A 23852-nucleotide genomic window follows, 5' to 3' on the forward strand; every position below is an offset into this window, starting at 1 on the left:
GTCGGATAGTGTTAATGTGCTGGGATCGCTGGTCGGTGCGGACTAGGTGGGCCGAGGGGCCTGTTTCCACGCTGTATCTCTAAGCTAAATTCATTAACACCTAGCCCAAGGCCAACAATGGACAGTTTCCAAGTCAAGTCAAGTCAAGTCAACTTTATTTTTCACATGCAGTGAAATGAAAGTGGCAATGCCTGCAGATTGTGCAAAAACTACGGAACAGAATAGACAGAATCAGTATTTACATGTTAGAAAAAAAACAACAATTTAAAAAAGACACAACACTACAATAAATTAGTCCCTGATGAGATAAGAGTTTACAGTCCTGATGGCCTGTGGGAAGAAACTCTGTCTCATCCTCTCTGTTTTCACGGCATGACAGCGGAGGTGTTTGCCTGACCGTAGCAGCTGGAACAGTCTGTTGCTGGGGTGGTAGGGGTCCCCCATAATATTGCTGGCTCTGGATCTGCACCTTCTGATGTAAAGGTCCTGCTGGGGGGGGGGGGGGGGGGGGGGGGGGGGGGGGGGGGGGGGGGGGGGGGGGGGGGGCGAGGGGGCGGGGGAAGGGTAGTTTCCATAGTGCTTTCGGCCGAACGCACTACTCTCTGCTGAGCCTTCTTGTCCTGGGCAGAGCAGTTTGGTGTCCATGTCAGATCTTCTGTGATGTGGACTCTCAGGTATTTAAAGCAGCTCACCCTATCCACAGTAGCCCCATTTATCTCCAGTGGCATGTAAGTCCTCGGATGTTGTGCCCAAAGATCATATAGCAAGGACGATAGACTACTCGACGGAAAAGATGTAGTACGGTCATAGGCAGACTAATGGGTAATTTAAGGCCCCATTTTCATAACCGTCTTCCGTCTCCGCACCAAAGATCCCATAGGTTAATAGTGCGGAGACGGAAGCCGGTTACAGAAACATCCTCGTAAAAATAAAATTTGTTTGGTAAAAATCTTTCCCCATTTTCAGAATATTCATTTATTAACACTAACTGTTCCCCCGCAACGTTGATTACACTGCGAGTCGGGTCGGGTCCGATTACGGAAATGGATGAAAAAAAGGCCGTTCCGTTGCGTACTACACGTCAGCCCATTGCATTTAGCAGGAGTGATCTATCTTGCTCCGCTATAGGATCCTTGGTTGTACCCTTCTAAAGTCCACAATCAGCTCCTTAGTTTTTATGACATTCAAGAGGAGGCTGTTATCCTGACACCAGAGTGCCAGATCAGCCACCTCCTCCCAGTAGGCCTTCCCATTGTTATCGGAGATCAGGCCCACCGCCACAGTGTCCTCAGCAAACTTGATTATGGAGTTGGAGCTGAACCTGGCCACACAGTCATGTGTGTGTAAGAGGTACAGTAGGGGGCTGAGGACGCAACCCTGTGGGGATCCTGTGTTCAGGGTAAGGGTGTTCGATGTATGTCTTCCCATCTTGACCACCTGGGGCCTTGATCATTGTTGCTTTTTGCATATCTTTCATTCATTTGTTCTATGTACCATCTATGTCTCTCGTTTTCCTTTCTCTTGACTCGCAGTCTGAAGAAGGGTCGCCTATACATTTACCCCAGAGATGCTGAAGCCGATGCTGATGCTGCCTGGCCCCGCTGAGTTAAGCCCCTGTCCCACTTAGGAAACCTGAACGGAAACCTCTGGAGACTTTGCGACCCACCCAAGTTTTCCGTGTCGTTCCCGGAGGTTGCAGGTAGTGGAAGCAGGTAGGGAGACTGACAAAAACCTCCGGGAACTGCACGGAAACCTTGGGTGGGGCGCAAAGTCTCCAGAGGTTTCCGTTCAGGTTTCCTAAGTGGGACAGGGGCATTACTCCAGCACCTTGTGTTCACCTCCAGGTGAGCATCTTTGAGGATGGGTCAAGGCAACAGGTGGGGGGCGCGATGACGCCATCACGCAGGCGGTCCACGGGTTGATTGGCCGGATGGCGGACCAATGGGGAGGCAGCTTACTGGCGGCCAACGGGAGCGCGCGTGTGAGCGGGGTGGGTTGTGGGTGGGTTGTGGCCGCTGTGTTGACGGGCGCCGGGAAGCGGGTCGTTGCTGCCGCCGCCACCGCGGGGTCACTCACTCACCGGCCCTGTGGGGGAGCAGCGGCCTGCACGCCACGCCACGCCGGACAAGGAGCAGAAGGAGAGGACCATGAGGGCCGGGGCCTGACCTGACCCAAGCCGGTGAGTACCTGGGCCCCGCTGGGGAAGGCAGCGACGGGCCCCCCGAGTGCGATGCGATCCCCAGGCCGCCTCTTACGCAGCGGCCGGCGACGGGAGTAAGCACCCGAGGCCCCGGGCTTCGCCCACCGTGTCAGGCTGCGAGCCCACACTCACTCACTTGCTCTCCCTCTCACTCTTTGCATCACTCACTCCCCCACTCTTTCACACTCCCTCACTTTCACTCACTCACTCACACTCACAAACTCTCACACACTCTTACAACAACTCACTCACACTCTTTCACTCACTCAGACTTTCACTCACACACTAACACTCACTCACACACTAACACTCACTCACACATTAACACTCACACACACTAACGCTCACACACAGACTAATACTCACTCACTCACACACACTCTAACACACACACACACACTAACACTCACACACACTAACACTCACACACACTAACACTCACACACACTAACATTCACACACACACTAACACTCACACACTCTTAACACTCACTCACACACTCTTAACACTCACTCACACACTAACACTCACACTCTTTTGCTCGCGCGCACTCTTGCTCGCTCGCACACTATATCGCTCACTCGCACACTTTCCCTTGCTCACACACTCTTTTACTCCCCCTTTCCACCCTTTCTTCCCCCTCTTCCCTCCCTCAGGTTCATCAGATGGTTTAATTATAGCCCAGGGAGGGTGGGAGGCGAGAAGGTTGTATTTATTTTCTTTCCTGAGGATGATAATTGAGGGCAGGCCAACCCCCTTCTGCAGCTTTGCAGTCTCAAAAATACGGTCTGGCTCCAGCTTGCTGCAGAGTCTTGCCTGCCACTTTGTATTTATGACATGTCAATCTTCACTTGTACTGTGCATCTTCCTCATGTTGTGCCTTTGTCATCATTGACCTTGTGAATGTCTAAATTGAGTGCAGGAGGGTGGAAATATCAAGTACTAGAGGGCAGAGTTTAAAGGAAGTGTGTGTGTGGGGGGCAGGTTGTTTTACACAGAGTGGTGGATGCCTGGAAGGTGGCAGAGGTGGTGGTGGTGTTTAAGAAGCTTTTAGTTTGGCACTTGGATGTGCAGGGAATGGAGGGATACGGACTATGTGCAGGCAGAGGAGATTAGTTTATCTTGACATTGTATTTGCCATAGACATTGTGGGCTGAAGGTCCTGTTCCTATGCTGTATGGTTCTAGGCCATCCATCCCATCATTTCAAAAGACTTTGGAGATACAGCATGAAACATGAAACGATTTTCAGCCCTCCCTGTCTGCACTAACCAGTGATCACCCATTACGCTAACATTATACTACTCACTAGGGATAATTTAACAATGTTACCAAAACCAATTAACCTGCATTCTCACAGAGAGAATGTACAAATTCCATACAGACAGGACCCGTAGTCGGGATCGAACCTGGGTCCCTGGCGCTATAAGGCAGCAACTCTACTGCTCTGTGGCCCAAATATTGACTCTTTGCTGGCCAGGTATTCTCCCTTGCTCTTTTCTGTAAGATTTTCTCTTTTAACTAACGTTTAAGGTTATTGTTGACTTGGCTTCCACTTGCCTTTTGTGGAGTGTATGCATTCCTCCTGCAAGTGTCAGTTTTCTTGTTGACACAATAAAGAGTGTACAGTGGGAATTTAGGAGGATATTGCTATGTCTGAACAATTCTGGTTATGAAGACCAATTGATTGTAATGATTATTTTCATTTGAAAAGGGAGACTGGAAGGAATATAATATTGTAGAAAAAGAAAATAGGTGCAGGAGTAGGCCATTCGGCCCTTTGAGCCAGCAGCGCAATTCAATATGATCATGGCTGATCATCCAAAATCAGTACCCCGTTCCAGCTTATTCCCAATTTCCCTTGATTCCCTTAGCCCCAAGCTAAATCTAACTATCTCTTGAAAACATCCAGTGAATTGGCCTCCACTGCCTTCTGTGGCAAATAATTCCACAGATTCACAACTCTGGGTGAAAGTTTTTCCTCATTGCAGTCCTAAATGGCCTGCACCTTTTACTTAAATTGTGACCCATGGTTCAGGACTCCCCCAACATCGGGAATATTTTTCCTGCATCTACCGTGTCCAATCCTCTAAGAATTTTATGTTTCTCCGAAATCCCCTTTCATCCTTCTAAATTCCAGCGAATACAATCGCAGTCGAGCCATTCATTCATATGTCAGTACTTCCATCCTGGGAATTAATCTGGTGAGCCTACGCTGCATTCCTCAATAGCAATAATGTCCTTTCTCAAATTAGGAGCAGAAATTGCGCAAAATACTCTAGGTGTGGTCTCAACAAGTCCCTGTACGACTGCAGTAGGACCTCCTTGATCCTAAACTCAAATTCTCTTGCAAAGAAGGCCAACATGCCATTGGCTTTCTTCACTGCCTGCTGTACCTACATGCTTACTTTCAGTGACTGATGCACAAGTATATCCAGGTCTTGTTGCATCTCCCATTTCCCTAATCTGACACCTTTCATATAAAATCTGCCTTCCTGTTCTTGCCATCAAAGTGGATAACCTCACATTTATCCACATTATACTGCATCTGCCATGCTTCCGCCCACTCACCCAACCTATCCAAGCCACCCCTGCGGTCTCATAGCGTCCTCCCCGCAGCTCACACTGCCACCCAGCTTTGTGTCATCCGCAAACTTAGAGATGTTACATTTGATTCCCTTGTCTAAATCATTAATATATATTGTAAACAACTGGGGCCCCTAGCACTGAGCCTTGCAGCACCCCACTAGTCACTGCCTGCCATTCTGAAAAGGATCCGTTAATTCAATAGACAATAGGTGCAGCAGTAGGCCATTCGGCCCTTTGAGCCAGCACTGCCATTCATTGCGATCATGGCTGATCATCCCCATTCAGTACTCTGTTTCTGCCTTCTCCCCATAATTCCCGACTCCGCTATCTTTAAGAGCCCTATCTAGCTCTCTCTTGAAAGTATCCAGAGAACTGGCTTTCACCACCCTCTGCGGCAGAGAATTTCACAGACTCTTTGCTTCCTGTCTGCCAACCAGTTCTCTATCCATGTCAATGCCCTACCCTCAATACCATGTGCTCTAATTTTGCACCCTAATCTCTTGTGTGGAACCTTGTCAAAGGCTTTTTGAAAGTCCAGATACACCACATCCACTTGCTCTCCCTTATCCATTTTACTTGTTACATCCTCAAAAAATTCCACAAGATTAGTCAAGCAGTAAGCAAGGCATTTAAGAAGGAACTGCAGACGCTGGAAAATTGAAGGTACACAAAAATGCTGGAGAAACAATAAGCAAGGCAGATCTATTTCCCAGAACACATGTTGAGAGCACCTAGATTTACAGAAGGGTTAGAGATTGAATGGAAAGTAACCGTTCAAAATTAGGGAATATCTAAGTGGTGGTGATATTACGCTGCATTTAACAAATGTACTTGGATGAATATTTGAACTGTGACATGAGGCTTTAGCCCAATATCACCAGTTTTTGATTGAAATAGGAACAATAAACCTGCCAAAAAATACAGAATTCAGTTTACTACTTAGTGACATTGATACAAATATTTACTTGTGTATGCCCTGCAATATTTTAAAATCCAGCACCTATTAAATGCCAATGCGAAGTGCTGGAGTAACTCAGTGGGTCGGGCAGCAGCTCCGCGGAATATGGATAGGTGACCTTTTGAGTGTGGACCCTTCTTCAAACGTCTTAAATGGTCCTGATACAAAACGTCACCTGTCCACGTTCTCCAGAGATGCTGCCTGACCCACTCAGTTGCTTCAGCACTTTGTGTCTTTTTTTGTAAACCAATATCTGCAGTTGCTTGTTTCGTCACCTATTCAGTTTGTTTACTTTACTAAATTTTGTACATTTTTTGCTGGTAGTTTGAACAGCTGAAGTGAATAGTAGTGCAGCAAAGGTTAACTTCTTTAATGTTATTTACAGATAGATGTAAAGGAGGAAATGTTATTTTACTTGAAGAAGAATGCTTTATTGCAGAAGTAGTTGTGTTGGAGGAACAATACTCAGTTTTTTGTTTTACTAGTTCTGCTTTCCATCCACACTTATTTATTCGTGTGAAAGGAGCCACATTGTTCATTTCAGAAATTACGCTTATGAAAGATAGTAAATTTGAGATTTTTGAGCTTTACTTTCAACTGAGAACTGACAGGTGGTCTACTTATTAAATTGTCACGTGAATGGCTGTTGAAATATTTGAATTATGTGTTAGAAATAGCACTTTGTTTTATAAATGATTAATTTTAATTCACAAGATGTGAACGTCACTGGCAAGGTCAATATATACTTTTAACCTTAAACATTTGTAAGCGAGGAGACAAACTGCAAATGCTGGAATCTTGAGCAAAATAGAAAGTGCTGTAGGAACTCAGTGGGTGAGGCAGCATCTGTGTGAGGGAATGGACAGATGACGACATCCTTCTTCGGACTGATTGGAGTGGAGAAAGCTGAAAAAGTGAGTGAAGAAGCACGATGTCTGTCCATTTCCCTCAGATACTGACTGACTCGCTGACTTCCTCCAGCACTTTGCGTTTTGCTCAAGATTCTAGCATTTGTCTCCATTTTACTACTACTCTCTGAAATTTCCTCAAAGTATGCATACTTTGAAGTCCTCGTCTCTACAATGGGAATTTAGTCACATTTCCAGGTTCCCATTCATTTATTCCCAATTGATTTAATTATTTGACTATAAATTCTTCAGCTGTCTTGGTGTAACTCTAATTCAGTCTTAAAATTTGGTTCACATTCATTAGAGAAACCAGGAACTGCAGATGCTTGTTTACAAAAAGAAGGGACACTGTGCTAGAGTAACTCAGCAGGTCAGACAGAGAACATGGATAGGTGACATTTCAGGTCAGGACATTTCTTTGGACTGAAAGGGTTAGGGTTCTTCAGTCCGAACAAGGATCCTAACCCGAAACGTCACCTATTCGTGTTCTCCGGAGATGCTGCCTGACTGAATAACTTGACTTGACTTGACTGCTGAGTAACTCCAGCACTTTGAACCTTTTTCCCCATCATTTAATAATCTAGTAGTTTAACCAAAATGCTACGTTGCTGACTGACATAAAAGAAAATCAAATGTGCAAGGAGGTGTGAAATGTTTTTGGTTTGCATTTTTTTTTGGAATTATCTATATTTCTCATGAAACTAGAGTTAAATTTGATTGCTGGGTGCATTCAAGTATGTGACATAATTGTTAATTTAAATATGTCAACATTAGTTCTGTTAAAATTTGTTTTCAGATTGAAACAATCAGTTTTGGCAAAAGCTTGTTTCATACTAAGTTACATGCTACACTTTAAGTAACTGTTAGACAGGGATTCTGGAACAAAACACAAACTGCTGCAGTAACTCAGCAGGTCGGGCAGCTTCCATGGAGGGAAAGGACAGGCGATGTTTCGGGTCGGGTCCATTCTTCAGACTGGTTGCATTGAGGGGTGGGAGGAACCTGGAAAAGAGGTAGGAACGGGACAAAGCCTGGCTAGTGATGGGAGAAAAAAGGAATTGTTAGGACTGTTAGGCTGTGGACCGAGCATCAAAAATGTGTCTAGAAATCAACTTTTGGGACCCATGTCTTGGAACTACATTAAATTTTGCACAGATTTAGATGAAATATAATTGAGAAGGAAATTATAACTCGTCAGTGCCAAAAGTTGCACATTAATTAATTAAACTAATTAGAAAATGAGATCCCCATATTACACCATGGGGAGCCTATTTCCGTGTTGCAGTCTCTTTAAACCATATATTATGATACCATATGTACATATATATATAAATGTGTGTGTGTGTGTGTATATATATATTTGTGTATATAAATATATATGTGTGTGTATATACAATTACTGCCATATATGTGTGTGTGTGTGTAATACACACACATACACACACACACACATACACACACACACCCACACGCGTGAATATGACTGTAATCATATATAATTATGTATAATTATATTATGTAAAAAGAATATAATGAATATAATTGTGGGTTTTTTTTTGAATGAGACTGCCGCAGAGGTCCGGCTCCTGAACCAGCCCCGTTTACTGAACCCCACTGACTGCCAGTGTGCAGAATGGGGGGGTCACAGCCATAGTGGGACTGGGGCAGTGCCAGGCTGAGGGAAGGCTAAGGCGTCTTCCACTGACAGGAAAATGCCCAACCCTAACCCTAACTCGTCTCCCTTCCAGAGCTGCCCTCGTCTGAAGATGGAGCCACTTTGGGACCGGCTGCGGGCTCTGTACGTGTGACCCCGCAGCGAGTCTACCTCGACCAGCATGCCATTCTAGTGGTGATGATGGTGGGAAGCAGTATTGGCCCGCACATGAATAAAGCCCTTTTTCCTACAGATGCTGCCCGACATACTGAATTCCTCCAGTAGGTTGGTGCTCCAGATTCCAGCATCTGCATTCTTAATTTTGAATTTTTTTTAAATACAGAGCACGAAGAGCAGAAGCCATAACAATGATTAATATATTACTGAAAGTATGCTTCTTTATCGTATGCTGATCACTTTCTTAGATCAGTGATTTTTGGTCTAGTGCATTTTTTTTGGTGAAATGTTCCACTTATTGAGATTGCTATGAAATTATATTTTATTTAGATGAGAATTGCAAAAGTATGCAAAGTCTTTATAGTCTGGGCACCCAGTGGCACTTGCATGTTGTATTGGCAATGCATTATATTTGTAGACTTTATTACTTTTTTGTTGATATGACTTGAGTTAATGGTGTTTAAATGGACTGGGGCGAGGTGGTTCAGAGGAGAATTTCAATTCCTTGGATTTAATTTATTGAGCTCATGTGATGTCTGCTGGTGTATTTTTGTTTTCATTCTATTCATTTAAGGCTTTTACCAAAGTTCTAGAGTATCCCTGTTGCAAAGTTTTTTAGATCGGACAATCTTTTGTGGTCTAGATTCACAAGAAATTTGTTGGATAACTTTTTTCTCATTGTAACATTCTATGCCGTCAGACTATTTTGAGAGGAAGCGGGTTTCGTTTTTCGTATGGTGTATTGGTTTAGTTTTGTTTTTCATTTGATGTATGCACCAGATATTTTGTGTAGATTTTGTTCTTGCCCTTGCTTAATTGCATCTGATCAGTAGACTGTTCTTTAAATGGCCTCTCATTGTACCACTCGTTTGATTGCTAACCTGGGCAAATTGAGGCTGTTTTTGCAGTTATAGAGTCAAAGACATGCAGCACGGAAACAGGCACTTTGGGCCAACTGATTCATCTGACCAAAATGCCCACCCAAACTAGAACCATTACCTCAATAAGCGAGTTCGGTATTCCGACTGCGCATGCCAAGGTCATAGGTCACTAGCTATAAAACAGTCTTGGCAACGATGGTGCTGTATTGTGTGCAGGCTTGCATTTCGTCCGTAGTCTGGGTCGGCTCTCTGTCGCTGTGGGTGCTGTTGAGTTTCTATTGGGCCGTCCCCGTCCCCTCCCCGGTGTCCAGGGTGACCCTGGGCTGGCGGGGTGGCCCCGGACCTACAGCTGGCGCCTCAGCTGCTGGGTTGGCCGGCAGCCTCCCACCTCAACCCCCGGGGTCTTCGCTTCACCTCTGGGTTGTGGGTGAAGTGGCAGCGGGTACTTATTGGCCACCGTTTTATACCCACAGTGCACCAGGCAATATCATCTGTGCACTGAAGCTGATGTTTTAAACCAAACTAAATGGATGAGGAAGGGCAAGATCAATAATGTCACATTAAAATGTGTGAAGTTTTTGAAGGAATGAAGCTGAAAGGATTCAGTATGATTTTGATATTTATGACTAAAGATATTCATGACTTATGGGATCTTTGCATTTCCCATTTCTTTTACAGCAAGCTGCTATATGAACAGACTTCGTTTCCATCTGTATGTTGTCCTGGCTGATTTTTACCCATTTTTGGTGATGCACATCCCCAATGAATCATGGTTTTCATAGAAAATATATTTTGTTGATTTCAGTCACCGGCCTCATTCTACAGAGCCAATGTGCAAACTGATTTACTTTGCCACTGATCCTAATGTAAAGGATGAAATTTAGTCATGAAACAGTGGTAGAAATTTGATAGTCCATGTTCCAATCAGGTTGAAAGTACACTTAAATAAACAACAGTTCCCCTTGCTGGGTGTTAAATTGAAAAGCTTCTTGTTGAGGATAGTACTCTTTAGGTTATCTGATCCATTTATAACTGGAACATGGTTAGAGACATAGAAACATAGAAAATAGGTGCAGGAGTAGGCTATTTGGCCCTTTGAGCCAGCACCACCATTCAATATGATCATCGCTGATCATCTAAAATCAATACCCCGTTCCTGCTTCCCCCCCCCCCCCCGCCCCCCATATCCCTTAATTCCTTTAGCCCCAAGAGCTAAATCTAACTCTCTCTTGAAAACACAGAGTAAATTGGCCTCCACTGCCTTCTGTGAAGAAGTTTTTCCTCATCTCAGTCCTAAATGGCCTACCCCCTATTTTTAAACTGTGACCCTGGTTCTGAACTCCTCCAACACCAGGAACATTTTTCCTGCATCTAACCTGTCCAATCGTTAAGAATTTCATGTGTTTCTATATGTTTTCCTCTAATCCTTCTAAATTCCAGTGAATACAAGCCCAGTTGACCCATTCTTTCATCTTATGTCAGTCTCGCCATCCTGGGAATTAACCTGGTGAACCTACGCTGCACTCCCTCAATAGCAATAATGTCCTCCCGTAAATTAGGAAACCAAAATTGCACACTACTCCAGATGCGGTCTCACCATGGCCCTGTACAACTACAGTAGCACCAACATTGCTCCTGAAGTTAAATCCTCTCAATGAAGGCCAACAAGCCATTAACTTGCTACACATCCACTGGCTCTACCTTATCCATTCTACTTGTTACATCCTCAAAAAATTCCAGAAGATTAGTCAAGCATGATTTCTTCTTCATAAACCCTTGCTGACTTTGACCGATCGTGTCTCTGCGTTCCAAATGCGCTGCTATAACATCTTTAATAATCGACTCGAGCATCTTCCCCACTACCGATGTACGGCTAATTGGTCTATAATTCCCAGTTTTCTCCTTTCTTAAAAAGTGGAATTACATTGGCAACCCTCCAGTCCACAGGAACTGATCCACAGTTAAGAGAACTTTGGAAAATTATCACCAATGCATTCACGATTTCTAGGGCCACTCTGGGATGTAGACCATCAGGCCCTGGCGATTTATCTGCCTTCAGTCCCAACAGTTTACCTGACATCTTTTCCTGACAAATGAGGAATCCCTTCAGTTCATCCCGCCCACTATATCCTCGGTCCCCTTGTATTTCTGGGAAATTGTTTGTATCTTCCTTAGTGAAGACAGAACCAAAGCACTCGTTTAACTGTTCTGTCATTTCCTTATTTCCCATTATAAATTCACCTCTCTGATTGTAAGGGACCTGCATTTGTGTTCACAAATCTGTTCCTTTTTCCATATCTAAATAGGTTTTTGGAGTCAGTTTTTATATTCCCCGCAAGCTTTCTTTCATGCTCCCCCCCCCCCCCCCCCCCCCCCCCCCCCTCTTAATTAACCCCTTTGTCCTCTTCTGTTGAGTTCTAAATTTATCCCAGTCAACTGGTTTGCTGCTTCCTCTGGCCAATTTATATGCCTCACTTGGATTTAACACTATCCTTGATTTCCCTCGTTAGCCACGGTTGAGCCGCCTTCCCCATTTTATTTTTTTCCCCAGACAGGGATGAACAATATTTGGAGTTCATCCATGCAGTCTTTAAATCTTTGCAATTGCACCTCCACCATCAACCCTTTAATTATAATTTGCCAGTCTATCCTAGCCAATTGCCATCTCATACCTTCAATGTATTTTTTCTTCAAGTTTAGGACCCTAGTCTCCGTGTTAACCTTTTCACTCTCCATCCTAATGCAGAATTCCATCATTTTATGGTCACTGTTGCCCAAGATCGCTAACTAATCCTTCCTCATTACACAATACCCAGTCTAGGATGGCCTGTCCTCTAGTCGGTTCTTCTACATATTGGTTTAAAAAACCATCCCATATACATTCCAGGAAATCCTACCCTGCTACCAATTTGGTTGGCCCAATCGATATGTAGATTAAAGTCGCCCATGATAACTATACTACCTTTGCTACACGCATCCCTAATTTCCTGCTTGATGCTATCCCCAACCTCCCTACTGCTGTTTGGTGGTCTGCATATACAAATCCAACAAGCGTTTTCTGCCCATGGCTATTTCGGCTGCATCTAGAAAAGGGAGTTAAATTCTTAACTTGAATTGCCTTTGGAAAGACTAAAGGCACAATTTTTCATGTTATTGGCACCAATACTGGGGGGGGGGGGGGGGGGGGGGATAAAATTCTGCAGTTTGTATGCAACTTCACCAAAAAAGGTAGGGATTTAGAGTCCTCGTGAAGAGGAAAATGGAGTACTGTACTCGAGACTTTAAACCTTCATAGGTGGGCTTTAAGGTAAAAGATGGTATTCATAATCAGACATGTTGCGGGGTGACGCCTGTTTGGTCGTGAGAAGTTGCCCAAATAGTTGTACCTTTTCCTGGTCACTGGATTTTCAACATTTTGAACATTTTCGGCAACCTGCTACGACTATGACGGGTGCCAGCAAGTCACCGAAAAAATATCGTAAGTGTGACAGGTCCTTTATTCTTCTTCTCTTGAGAGAGAATAAGTCAATCTGCATTGTACCTTGCATGACTCCAGACCTTGTTAAAGCTCCTAGGATAGTTTTTTTTACTGTAGAACAATGGATGCACTATTGAAACCGAGAGGGATTATGTTAAATTTGAGCCAGATTTAGTTAACAGCATTGGAGAGTGTAAACATGTTGACATTAGTGATTTAATGCAAGTTTAATGTAGTGTTTGAGTGGGGGAAATGTGAAACAGCTGCTAAAATTTAAGATTTGGCTAAAGCCAACTTTCTTGTGAGGAGGCTGAGATTCTTATGGTAAACTGGACAAGTCTAGATAAAGGATTAATGAGTAAACTGACAGATCAATGATAAATTATCTTTTTAATTGTTAACTTGAGACAGCGTTAACTCGAGGGACAAATGCTCTACTTGCCAAAAGAAATATAGCTATGGCAATGAATTAGCAGCAATTTATGTTTAATGTGGATATATTGCCAATTAATAATTTGCTCTTTAGACATGTCACTTCGAATTGCTTTAGTCCATGTGGTGAGATGCCCCCACAGTGCTGTTGGGTAAGTAGCCAAGATTTCAATGTAGCAACAGTGAGGGATCTCACTGCACTGGCAATGGTTGATCTCAGCTTAAATATTGTTTTGGTCTTGCAGGCTCGGACTGCTTCACTCTGAGGAGTGCAAATGGACTGGAACTTTGCACAATAGTGAGCATCCTTGCCTGAATTGGTGAGATGGTTATTGATAAAGATTTGAATTTAGGCAGAACCCTGAGGAATTCTGATTTTAACTGAGGATTTCCTCTGACAACCGTAACTCTCTAGACTTTAGAGGTACAGCACGGAAACAGGACCTTTGGCCCACCGAGTCCGCGCCGACCAGCGATCGCCACGTACACTAGCACGCACTAGGGACAATTTACTATTTTACTGGCCAATTAATATACAAACCTGTACATGTTTGGAGTGTGGAAGGAATCCCGTGTACCCGGAGAAAACCCAGGCAGTCACAGGGAGAACGTACATACTCTGTACGGACAACACCCATAGTCTAGCAATGTTACAAAAGTTTCAGATTAAAAAAATCAAGTCTGTAATTTATCCCATCAGATAAAGCATAAAAATAAGTTTAATTTGACACCTAATTCACTTTCATATCTCAAGTATTTAAAAAGTTATGGCCATTTTCATACTCGGAAATTAGCATCTTGTTCCCTATTGATTTTCTATGGACATAACAAAAAAGCTGTGATCGTGGGCAGTCAAAAGCCCATAGCTTTCTTAAAAATTAAGAGAACTGAATGAAATTTTCAGTTATCGTAGATTGAAGCATTCTGAAACAAATATAAAATAATCTTACTTGGATGACCTGAAATTAAAACATATAATTAGTTAGTTACCCAAGTGTAGCAAATTTTAAACTTCAATTACTAGATCTAAACATCTATCCATTTCTTAATAAATGATTAACATTTTTAAATAGCCCAAGTGTCCAAATAATATTCATAAATAATTCACAATAAAACATGATTTTGAAATCTCATTTACATTAATTTATAGGCCAAATGGAAGGAATTTAGTGTTCAATTGCTGTAAATTAAAGTCCATTTTAAATCAGCTTTCTAGTGGGATCCTGTGAACGCGCTGGTTTAGAACGTTCACATTGCGCTGGATTTGTGCCCTCAAATGCCCAGAAAAATACTGCGGGATATAAAGAGCCCAAAATGAACTATTCGCTATAGTAAACTTTGTATAAAGGGGTCTTAAGAAGCCATTTTTAATGTAAAAATAAGGTACATACCTTTTGTTTGCTTTATAAAACCCTGTGGCTGCGAGAGGTCGTGGGTTGAGAGAGTGATTTTTAAACTACTATAACTATTATACAAGGCCATAAAAACGAATATTACCTTTTGCGACGGGGTCTTTCAGCGATTTTTCGTTAATGATTTACTAGGCTGAATATTTTCGATTGCAACAGCCTAGTAAAAATCGCGTTTTAAACCCGCCCCCTCTAAACAGTGCCAAAATCGCGCACATGGGCTAGGACAGATTCTCAACGACGATTCAGGTACGCTTTGCAACATACCTACATAGTCAGGATTGAACCTGGGTATCTGTGGGCGGTAAGACAGCAACTCTACTGCCCCATAGCTCTTTCTTTCACAAGCAATAAGCGGTGCTGGAGGTGTTTACTTTAGTTTATTGTCATGTGTGCTGAGGTACAGTGAAAAGCTTTTGTTGCATGCTAACCAGTCAGTGGAAAGACAATACGTAATTCCATTGCGCCATCCAGTGTACAGATGCATGATAAATGAAATAATGTAAATTATGTTTATTGCATAAAAAAAGTCCAGTAAAGTTCAATCAAAGATTCTGTTTGTTGATCCCAAAAGACATAGTATTTAGGCAAGGATGATGGTTATCTGTGAATTGGCAATTTGTTAATAGTGTCCAATTCAAGTTTAGTAAGGCAGTGAATATCGAGTCTTTTTGAATGCAAGGTTAAGAAATAAGCAAGCTACAGAGCCCTGTGCCAGTTAGGTTTAATCATTTTAACATTCAGGAATGATGATTTGAAGAAACAAAAATCTCATTGTAATCTAAATGCAGAATCATATCTCTTAATTTGTTTATTGTTAGAAAATAACACTGGGATTAAACACTGGAGATGGAACTATGAAAGGAAAGCAGTGTTTGATAAAGTTATTGGAGATTTTTGTGAATGTAACTGTAGAATGGATAAAGGATGACCAATGAATGTCATATATTTAGATTTTTAGCAGCCCTTTGCTTCAGTCCCAATGGAAAAAGTCCAAAATTAATACCAATAGGATTTAGAGTTTTCTACTTGCGCGTGTTATAGTTTGGTTGGCAGGAAACCACGGTACGATGGCGCAGCGGTAGAGTTGCTGCCTTACAGCGCCAGAGACCTGGATTCGAACCTGATGATGGGTATGTCAGTATGGAATTTGTACGTTCTCCTCATGACCACGTGGTTTTTCTAGGGGTGCTCTGGTTTACTCCCACATTCCAAAGACGTCCAGGTTTGTAGGTTAATTAGTTTTGGTAAAATTGTACATTTTCCCTAGTGTATAGGATAGTGCTAGTGTACGGGGATCGATGGTTGGCGCACGCACGATGGGCCGAAGGGCCTGTTTCAGTTCTGTATCTTTATAAACTAAACAAATAGGGTGGTCTTGCTGGCAGGTGGTAACTGTTGGGGTATGACAAGGAGCTGTGCTTAGGTCCTAGCTCATTGTCGACTGCCCCAAACTGGGTGTAGAAAAAAATTGAGTGCCTGAAATCACTTTCAGACTGATATTATACAGACTTTGTGAGTGGGTGGTTACTGGCGGGACTTTTTCTTGAAATGTACTTCTTTAAACAAATGGAGCAATGTGGTTATGATTTTGCTGGTTCTTGGGATATTGGTAATACTGGGAAGGTTACATTATTGTACAGCTCACATTTCCTAGCAAAAATATTAGTGGTAAATTTGTTGTTTCGCATCTGGATCCTTTGAGGGACTCCGACCCGAAACGTCAGCCATCATTTTTTCTCCCGAGATGTTGCTTGACCCGCTGAGTTACTCCAGCATTTTGTGTATATCATCTGCATGCTTGGATATGCCTGCTTTCTATTTTGTCGTCCAAATGAATTATGAAAATGTTAAGGAAGGAGCTGCAGATGCTGGTTTAAACCAAAGATTGATACAAAATGCTGGAGTAACTCAGCGGGACAGGCAGTATCTCTGGAGAGAAGGAATTGGTGACGTTTTGGGTCGGGACCTCGCTCCTTCCTTCTCTCCAGAGATGCTGCTTGTCCCGCTGAGTTATATGACTGCTTTTTGCATATACTTATAAAAATGTTAAATTGATATGCCTTAAAACTCTACCGCTGCGCAACCGGGCGGCCCCACAGTCCCTGGTGTATTGAGGTGAGCAGCCACATGTTTTGTATCTGGTCTCGCTGATGTGTGCCTTGCAAAGTTGACACAGTGAACGCTGCACAATTCGTTTGAGTCAGGTCACCGATCTTCATTTAAAAGGCTTTAATTAATGTTCTAAATCACAGAAAGTTTAGAGTGCAGGGATTGTCAAAGTCTAAGGTTAGGGCTTCTGATTCCTTTGCTTGAGATGTACTCCTTGTTTGGGGGTAGCCACGCCAGCAATGCTTCCAGTGCAATGGGAGCCCTGCAGTTGCATGGGTCCAGCAGGATGTAAATATGAGGCAAAGGCTGGGCCGAATGGGATCTAGCTTAATTAAAGATGAATTTGAGAGGTGTTGAAAAGATAAAATTATTGTCATTGTATTGAAAATTATTATTGTAATCCAAATGTGAGTAGCAGTAATGTTCGATACAACACGAGCAAACATTGTGAATCATATCATCGTGTATTTCGTCCAAGATGCTCAATTTGCATTAACCTGTTTTTATTTGACCATTAGCTTCTATGGCTCACCATCAGTCCTCAGTCTGAAACGAAATGGACTCTGACGACCTACCTAGTTTGGAAGGCATGATCAGCACCGTGTGGTCTACACCCATTGAGGGAATTAACCTGGTGTTACAAGAAGCTCATCTGAATCTGGAAGTTGGCGAGGATGACTTTACAGTTTGGATTGCTTTCAAGGGGAACATGAAGGATGGTGATTTTTCAAATAAACTGGATCAAATTGTTAATAACATGCCATGCCTTCTGAAAATGGGTAAGAATTGTATTCCAAGAAGTTCTTCAAAAACATCACCTTTTCTTTTGCAAACCAAAGTAGCTTTTGCCTCGTTGTCCATGCTGTTCATGTAAGATAATGTGGCTATAGTGTTATGATTAATAGAAATGGGCCGTACAAAACTTATTTGCAATAAGAAGTTTGACATCTGTAATGGTGACATTCATAACATTGCTCGCTGTTTATTCATGATAATGTTTTGATCAATTGGGTATTGGGAGCGACTGAGGGTAGCTTGTATCTTCATTCCCCATTGGGTTTCTGAAAATACATTAGCATGGAACTCCTAAATTACCCTGATTTTTAATAAAATAACAACGCAAACTATCAATGCTACCCTTCCTTGATATGTCCACTGCTGATCAATAAGAATGATGATTTTAAAACGGCAATATTCAACCCACATTTGCTTAGATTGTGGAAAAATGTAACAAGCAGCCTATTGAAGATTTATATGCCCAGGAAAATGGGACCGAACAAGTATAATATTGTTGGCTACCCTTGGACATTAAAACATATTCAAATTTATCCTCTGATCTTTGCTGTTGGAGAAAAGAAAGTAATCTTAACCCTAGTTGAAAATAATGTATTGGGTTTAGGTCTATTATTGTCACATGTACTGAGGTACAGTGAGAAACCTTTATCTTACATGCCATCCAATAACAGATCAGATATACAGAAGCAAGGAACTGCAGATGTTCGTTTACAAAACGGACACTGGAGTAGCTCAATGGATCAAGCAGCATCTCAGGAGAACATGGATAGGTGAAGTTCCAGGTCAGGACCGTACATTAGATTGATTGTGGAGGTGCAGGGAAAGAAAGCTGGAAGAGGAGAGGCAGGTCAAAGCCTGGCAGATAATAGGCTGACACAGATAGGTGAGAAAGGTTCTTTGGGCTAATCGTTGGACAAAGGGCAGAGATGAAAGGACAGAAGCTCCAACTTAACTTGCACCTATTTTTCCCTTCCTCTCTCCTTCCTCTTTCTTTACAATTCGTCAGTCCAAAAGACTCTCATCATGTCTTTCCATCTGTGGCCTTTGTCCAACCATCTGCTGATCAAATAACGCTCCTCACCTGTGTAGGCCAATTACTTGGCAGGCTTTGTCCTGCACCTCATCCTACTTTCTTCTCCTCCCTTCCCCCCCCCCCCCCCCCCCCCCCCCCCACACAATAAGCCAGAAGAAGGGTCCCAACCCGAAACATTGCATATCCATGTTCTCCTAAGTTGCTGCCTGAGCTACTCCTGCACTTTGTCTTCAGATCAGATATATAATACATAGAAAAGAAGGGTCTCGACCCGAAACGTTGCCCATTTCCTTCGCTCCATAGATGCTGCTTCACCCGCTGAATTTATCCAGCATTTTTGTCTACCCTCATAAATAGATGGTCAGTTCAAACTCGAGTGCAATAGATAGAGCAACGGGGAAGATAGAGTGCTGAATATAATTCACACCATTGTAGCGCATTAATTGGCACCCTACTGACAAACTGCAAAATGTTTGCTAATGTGTAGTTTTAAATGAAGAATTATTTTGTAGGAAGAGCGTCAAAAATCATTAACGACTATGAAACATTTGGTAACCTCTACTAGATTCGAACAAACTGAAGCTCGGGAAAGTGGAGCCATGGAACAGTGTTCGTGTAACGTTTAATATTCCCCGAGAAGCTGCAGAGCGGTTACGACTGTTGGCTCAGAATAATAACCAGCAGTTGCGGGACTTGGGCATTCTTTCTGTTCAGATTGAAGGTATCCTATGTGTTTTATTGTGAGATAAATAGATGTTTTAGCTTAGTTGTGAAGAGATTCAATAGGATACTACAACTATGGATGTAAAGTTTGCAAGTATGTACCAGTGCACTGAACAAAATCTAAAGTAAACGTTACTGTTCTGAAGTTTTATCCTTGCAGAATTTGATTACCCAACAATGCCTGATGGATTCCAACTACCTGCATTTGGTTCGGGTCGGGTATCAATTAGAATTAGAAGTCATGGGGCTTTGGTTAATTTGGACTGGCCATGCCAAGAGCCAAGATTGTTTTATTGTCACATGTTCCAAAATGGGACAATGAAATGATTACTTGCAACAGCAGAACAAATAGGTAAATATAGTATTCTGTAAAATCCATAATAAACAACAATAAAAGCATACTTTCAAGACATGGCGTTTCTGGGACCAGGTCACTTTTGATTCCCTTCAGTGCTCACACTTTACAATAACATAGCAACAAGCAATGAAAGTTTAACGGAATTTAAGCATTTCTATAGTAAACAAGAAGCAACATTTACGAGAAAAGAACGAAAAATTGCAGTATTTTTTTTACTGACCAATGATTCCAAACAAAAAAGTGAACTCCTCTCCCCCCCTCTCCTCTCCCCCCTCTCCTCCCCCCCCCCCCCCCCCCCCCCTCTCCCCCCCCCTCCTCCCTCCCCCCCCCCCTTTCCCCCGTCCCCCACCGCCTCCCCCCCCTCCCCCCCCCTCCTCCCCCCCCTCCTCCCCCCCCCCTCCTCCACCCCCCCCCCCCCTCCTCCCCCCCCTCCTCCCCCCCCCCCTCTCTCCCCCCCCCTCCCCCTCCCCCCCTCCCTCCCCCCCCCTCCCCCCCCCCCTCCTCCCCCCCCTCCCTCCCCCCCTTTCCTCTCCTCTCCTCTCCTCCCCCCTCCTCCCCCCCTCCCTCCCCCCACCCTCCTCTCCTCCCCCCCTCCTCTCCCCCCCTCCTCTCCCCCCCTCCTCTCTCCCCCCTCCTCTCCCCCCTCCTCTCCCCCCTCCTCTCCCCCCCTCCTCTCCCCCCCTCCTCTCTCCCCCCTCCTCTCCCCCCCTCCTCTCCCCCCCTCCTCTCCCCCCCTCCTCCTCTCCCCCCCCTCCTCTCCCCCCCTCCTCTCCCCCCCTCCTCTCCCCCCCTCCTCTCCCCCCCCCTCCTCTCCCCCCCTCCTCTCCCCCCCCTCTCTCTCCCCCCCCTCCTCTCCCCCCCCTCCTCTCCCCCCCCTCCTCTCCCCCCCCTCCTCTCCCCCCCCCTCCTCTCCCCCCCCCTCCTCTCCCCCCCCCTCCTCTCCCCCCCCCCTCCCTCTCCCCCCCCCTCCTCTCCCCCCCCCCCTCCTCTCCCCCCCTCCTCTCCCCCCCCCTCCTCCCCCCCCTCCTCTCCCCCCCCTCCTCTCCCCCCTCCTCTCCCCCCTCCTCTCCCCCCCCTCCTCTCCCCCCCCTCCCTCCCCCCCCCCTCCTCTCCCCCCCTCTCCTCTCCCCCCCTCTCCTCTCCCCCCTCCCTCTCCTCCCCCCCCTCCTCTCTCCCCCCCCTCCCCTTCCCCCCCTTTTGAAAAATATTTCGGTCAGATGAGCTAATTATCTATATAAAAGGTTTTGTCCAATGTATTTCAAATTTCCAAAACTTTTTCTTTCCAGGTGAAGGAGTTATTAATTTGGCTTTGGTACAGCAGAGAGCCCAAGAGATCAGAGTAAATGGGCCAGTGAATCCGATCCGAATGGAACCAGGATTTTCCTTGCAAGGAGGACAAGGTATTTTGAAACAATGCCAAAGTGGTCCATTCAAAATGCAGTTCTACAATCCGTTGCTTGAAATAACCCATGCCTGTAGTTGTTTTCTTTTGACTGATGGAGTAAGATAAAGGTCACAAGGTCATTGTGGACAAGAAAGGCCATTTCAGCTATCTCCATCAAGCATATGACCCTTTTAAGTTATTCCAAAATTTTGCTTCCAATACTTTCAAGCATTCATTTTCTGTATTCATGATTTATTTCCATCCTTGTACATAAGTACTGTAGGTAAATGGATATTTGGCATGTTTTATATTAAATGATTTGGATTAAATGATTTAATTCAAGGAAACCTGAGTTATATCTAGATTCCTAAGAGCTATGAGATTGAATAAACCAGTGGCTGAAATGAAGGTGACAGTGAAAACGGGACATTATCAATTGGTTAAAGAATTGTACCAGATAACCAGGGGAGGCGATTAAGGACGTGTGTTTAAAGTGGTTAGTATTGATCTGGTGATAAAATAATTTGTATCTGATAAAAAGCCAACTGTCTATGTTTAGGAATTACATTGTCTGGAAAAAGAATCCTCCTGAGGAACGAAAGCATTTACAAAGATTTTAAATTTGCACATGTGCTTGTTAATGTTGAGATGATGTGATTAGGAACAGGAAGAAATATAATTTGGGAGAAAAGGGTTTGTCCAGGTACAAGTACTGTTGAGGCAATTAGAATTTTCCAAAATAGGGGTGGCACAATGACGCAGATGGTAGTGCCACTGCCTCACAACGCTAGAGACCCGGGTGCTGTCTTGTGTCAAGTTTGCACTTCCTCGTGACCGCGTGGGTTTCCTCCGGGTGCTCCGTTTTTCTCCCACATTCCAAAGACGTGCAGGTTTATAGATTGTTTTGTAAATTGCTCCTAGTGTATAGGGAGTGGGCGAGGGAGTGGGATAACATAGAATTAGTGTCCACGGGTCATCAGTAGTCAGTGTGGACTCAGTGGGCTGAAGGGCCTGTTTCCATGCTGTATCTCGCAAACTAAAACTATTCAACAGGATTGTAATTCCGTGTTCTATATTTAAAAATAGGTTTGATAAGAGTTAACAATCCATCTGCTCCCATGCTTCACTCGAGCAGCAACATGACAGCTTCATTGGTCGCCAGTGGAGCAAGTTCAGAGATGATGCAAAATAGATTACCGCATCCCTCCACTCGACCCACCGCACAACCTGGTAAGAACGGGAATGTTTTGCATTTAAAACTTTTTATCCTTGCAGGTAATTGCACTCGCAGACAAAATGGTTCTCAGTGAGAACAGTTCTTTCAGTTTTAACGTGGACTTTGGTATGCAGAGTTTTAACTTTTTTGGAATGTACATTTTTTTTGATGAAATATAGTTTTGCCTGGATGCAGTATTAAAGCACAAACAGGAGGCTTTTGACACTCTTGCAAATTCGTCCTTGGTTACTAAGTTTGTTTATATGAAAATACATCTTCATGCTTTCCAACTGTATACAAATTTGAGCTGCTACTTTCCATAACTAGGAATGCTTTTAACTATGTCAGCGTGTCAGTGCGCAGTTTTGTTGCAAGGAAGGAGTAAGGTTTCAAAATGGCGGATTATTTAAAAACATACCCTTTGACTACTCACACCAGCAGACTGCTATCCCATGATATAGCGTAAAACCCTGATTAAAATTGTGATTGTTTTATTTATTTTTTTGTTGGCTCATCCCTCTTACCTAACCTTATTAGCAACCTAACTGCTGTTGCCAATTTTATTTTCATAGGCTATGAAAGGTTAGAATAATGGTCTTTAAATGACCTGATTTCCTTATGTAAGCCCCAGCCCCCGCCCCCGCCCTTGCCCCCGCCCGCCCCCCCAGCCCCCGCCCAAAATGAATGTTTTGGGACAATGACCCAAAGATAGAGCTGAATTATTGATTCTGTTTCCCCTACTGCATTGACTGTTATGCTGAGTATGTTCAGCATTTTCTGTTCTTGTTTCTAACTGAAATTTTCCAAGGGCATTCAAAAGTCGTATTTGTTACCTCTTTAAAGACAAATATAATGTTGTAATGTTAAATTAAAAAAAAATGATGTTGGGGGAGTCCAGAACCAGGGGGCACAGTTTAAGAATAAGGGGTAAGCCATTTAGAACGGAGACGAGGCAACTCTTTTTCACACAGAGTTGTGAGTGTGGAATTCTCTGCCTCAGGGGGCGGTGGAAGCCAGTTCTCAGGATACTTTCAAGAGAGCTATATAGGGCTTTTAAAGATAGCGGAGTCAGGGGATATGGGGAGCAGGCAGGAACGGTGTACTGATTGTGGATGATCAGCCATGATGACATTGAATGGTGGTGCTGGCTTGAAGGGCCAAATGGCCTACTCCTGTACCTATTGTCTATTGATCAGCGATCCTTGCACACTAACACCATCCTACACACACGAGGAACAATTTACAATCTTTACCAGGCCAATTACCCTACAAGCCTGTATGTCTTTGGAGCTTAGGGAGGAAACCGGAGCACCCAGAAATATCCCCATCAGGTTACGGGGAGAACGTACAAACTCCGTATACACAGCAACCGTAGTCGGGTTCGAACCCGAGTCTCTAGCGCTGTATGGCAGCAACTCTACTGCTGTGTCACTGTGGTAGAGGAACTCCAGTGGGTCAGGCAGTGTGGCATGCCAGTGAAATGCTTTTGAAGCGTGGAATTGTATTGGAGAGCATTATTGGAACATTTACAGTTTGAAAATGACT

The 23852-nt window shown here is 43.8% G+C and overlaps 1 protein-coding gene across 3 annotated transcripts in view; it reads left to right on the top strand.

Moving 5' to 3' along the window:
* The first annotated feature begins 2002 nt into the window (after positions 1–2002).
* Positions 2003–23852, top strand: part of ncoa6 (nuclear receptor coactivator 6) — a 47901-nt gene continuing 26051 nt past the window's right edge. For all 3 annotated transcript variants that reach the window (XM_055652193.1, XM_055652195.1, XM_055652194.1), the window contains exons 1-5: positions 2003–2179; positions 17317–17577; positions 19192–19347; positions 20994–21107; positions 22178–22321. In XM_055652193.1, the coding sequence (XP_055508168.1) occupies positions 17355–17577; positions 19192–19347; positions 20994–21107; positions 22178–22321 (637 nt within the window). In that variant the 5' untranslated portion in view covers positions 2003–2179; positions 17317–17354. The remainder of the gene's footprint in view (positions 2180–17316; positions 17578–19191; positions 19348–20993; positions 21108–22177; positions 22322–23852) is intronic.

Source organism: Leucoraja erinacea, chromosome 21, assembly GCF_028641065.1.
Source record: "Leucoraja erinacea ecotype New England chromosome 21, Leri_hhj_1, whole genome shotgun sequence".
NCBI lineage: Eukaryota > Metazoa > Chordata > Chondrichthyes > Rajiformes > Rajidae > Leucoraja > Leucoraja erinaceus.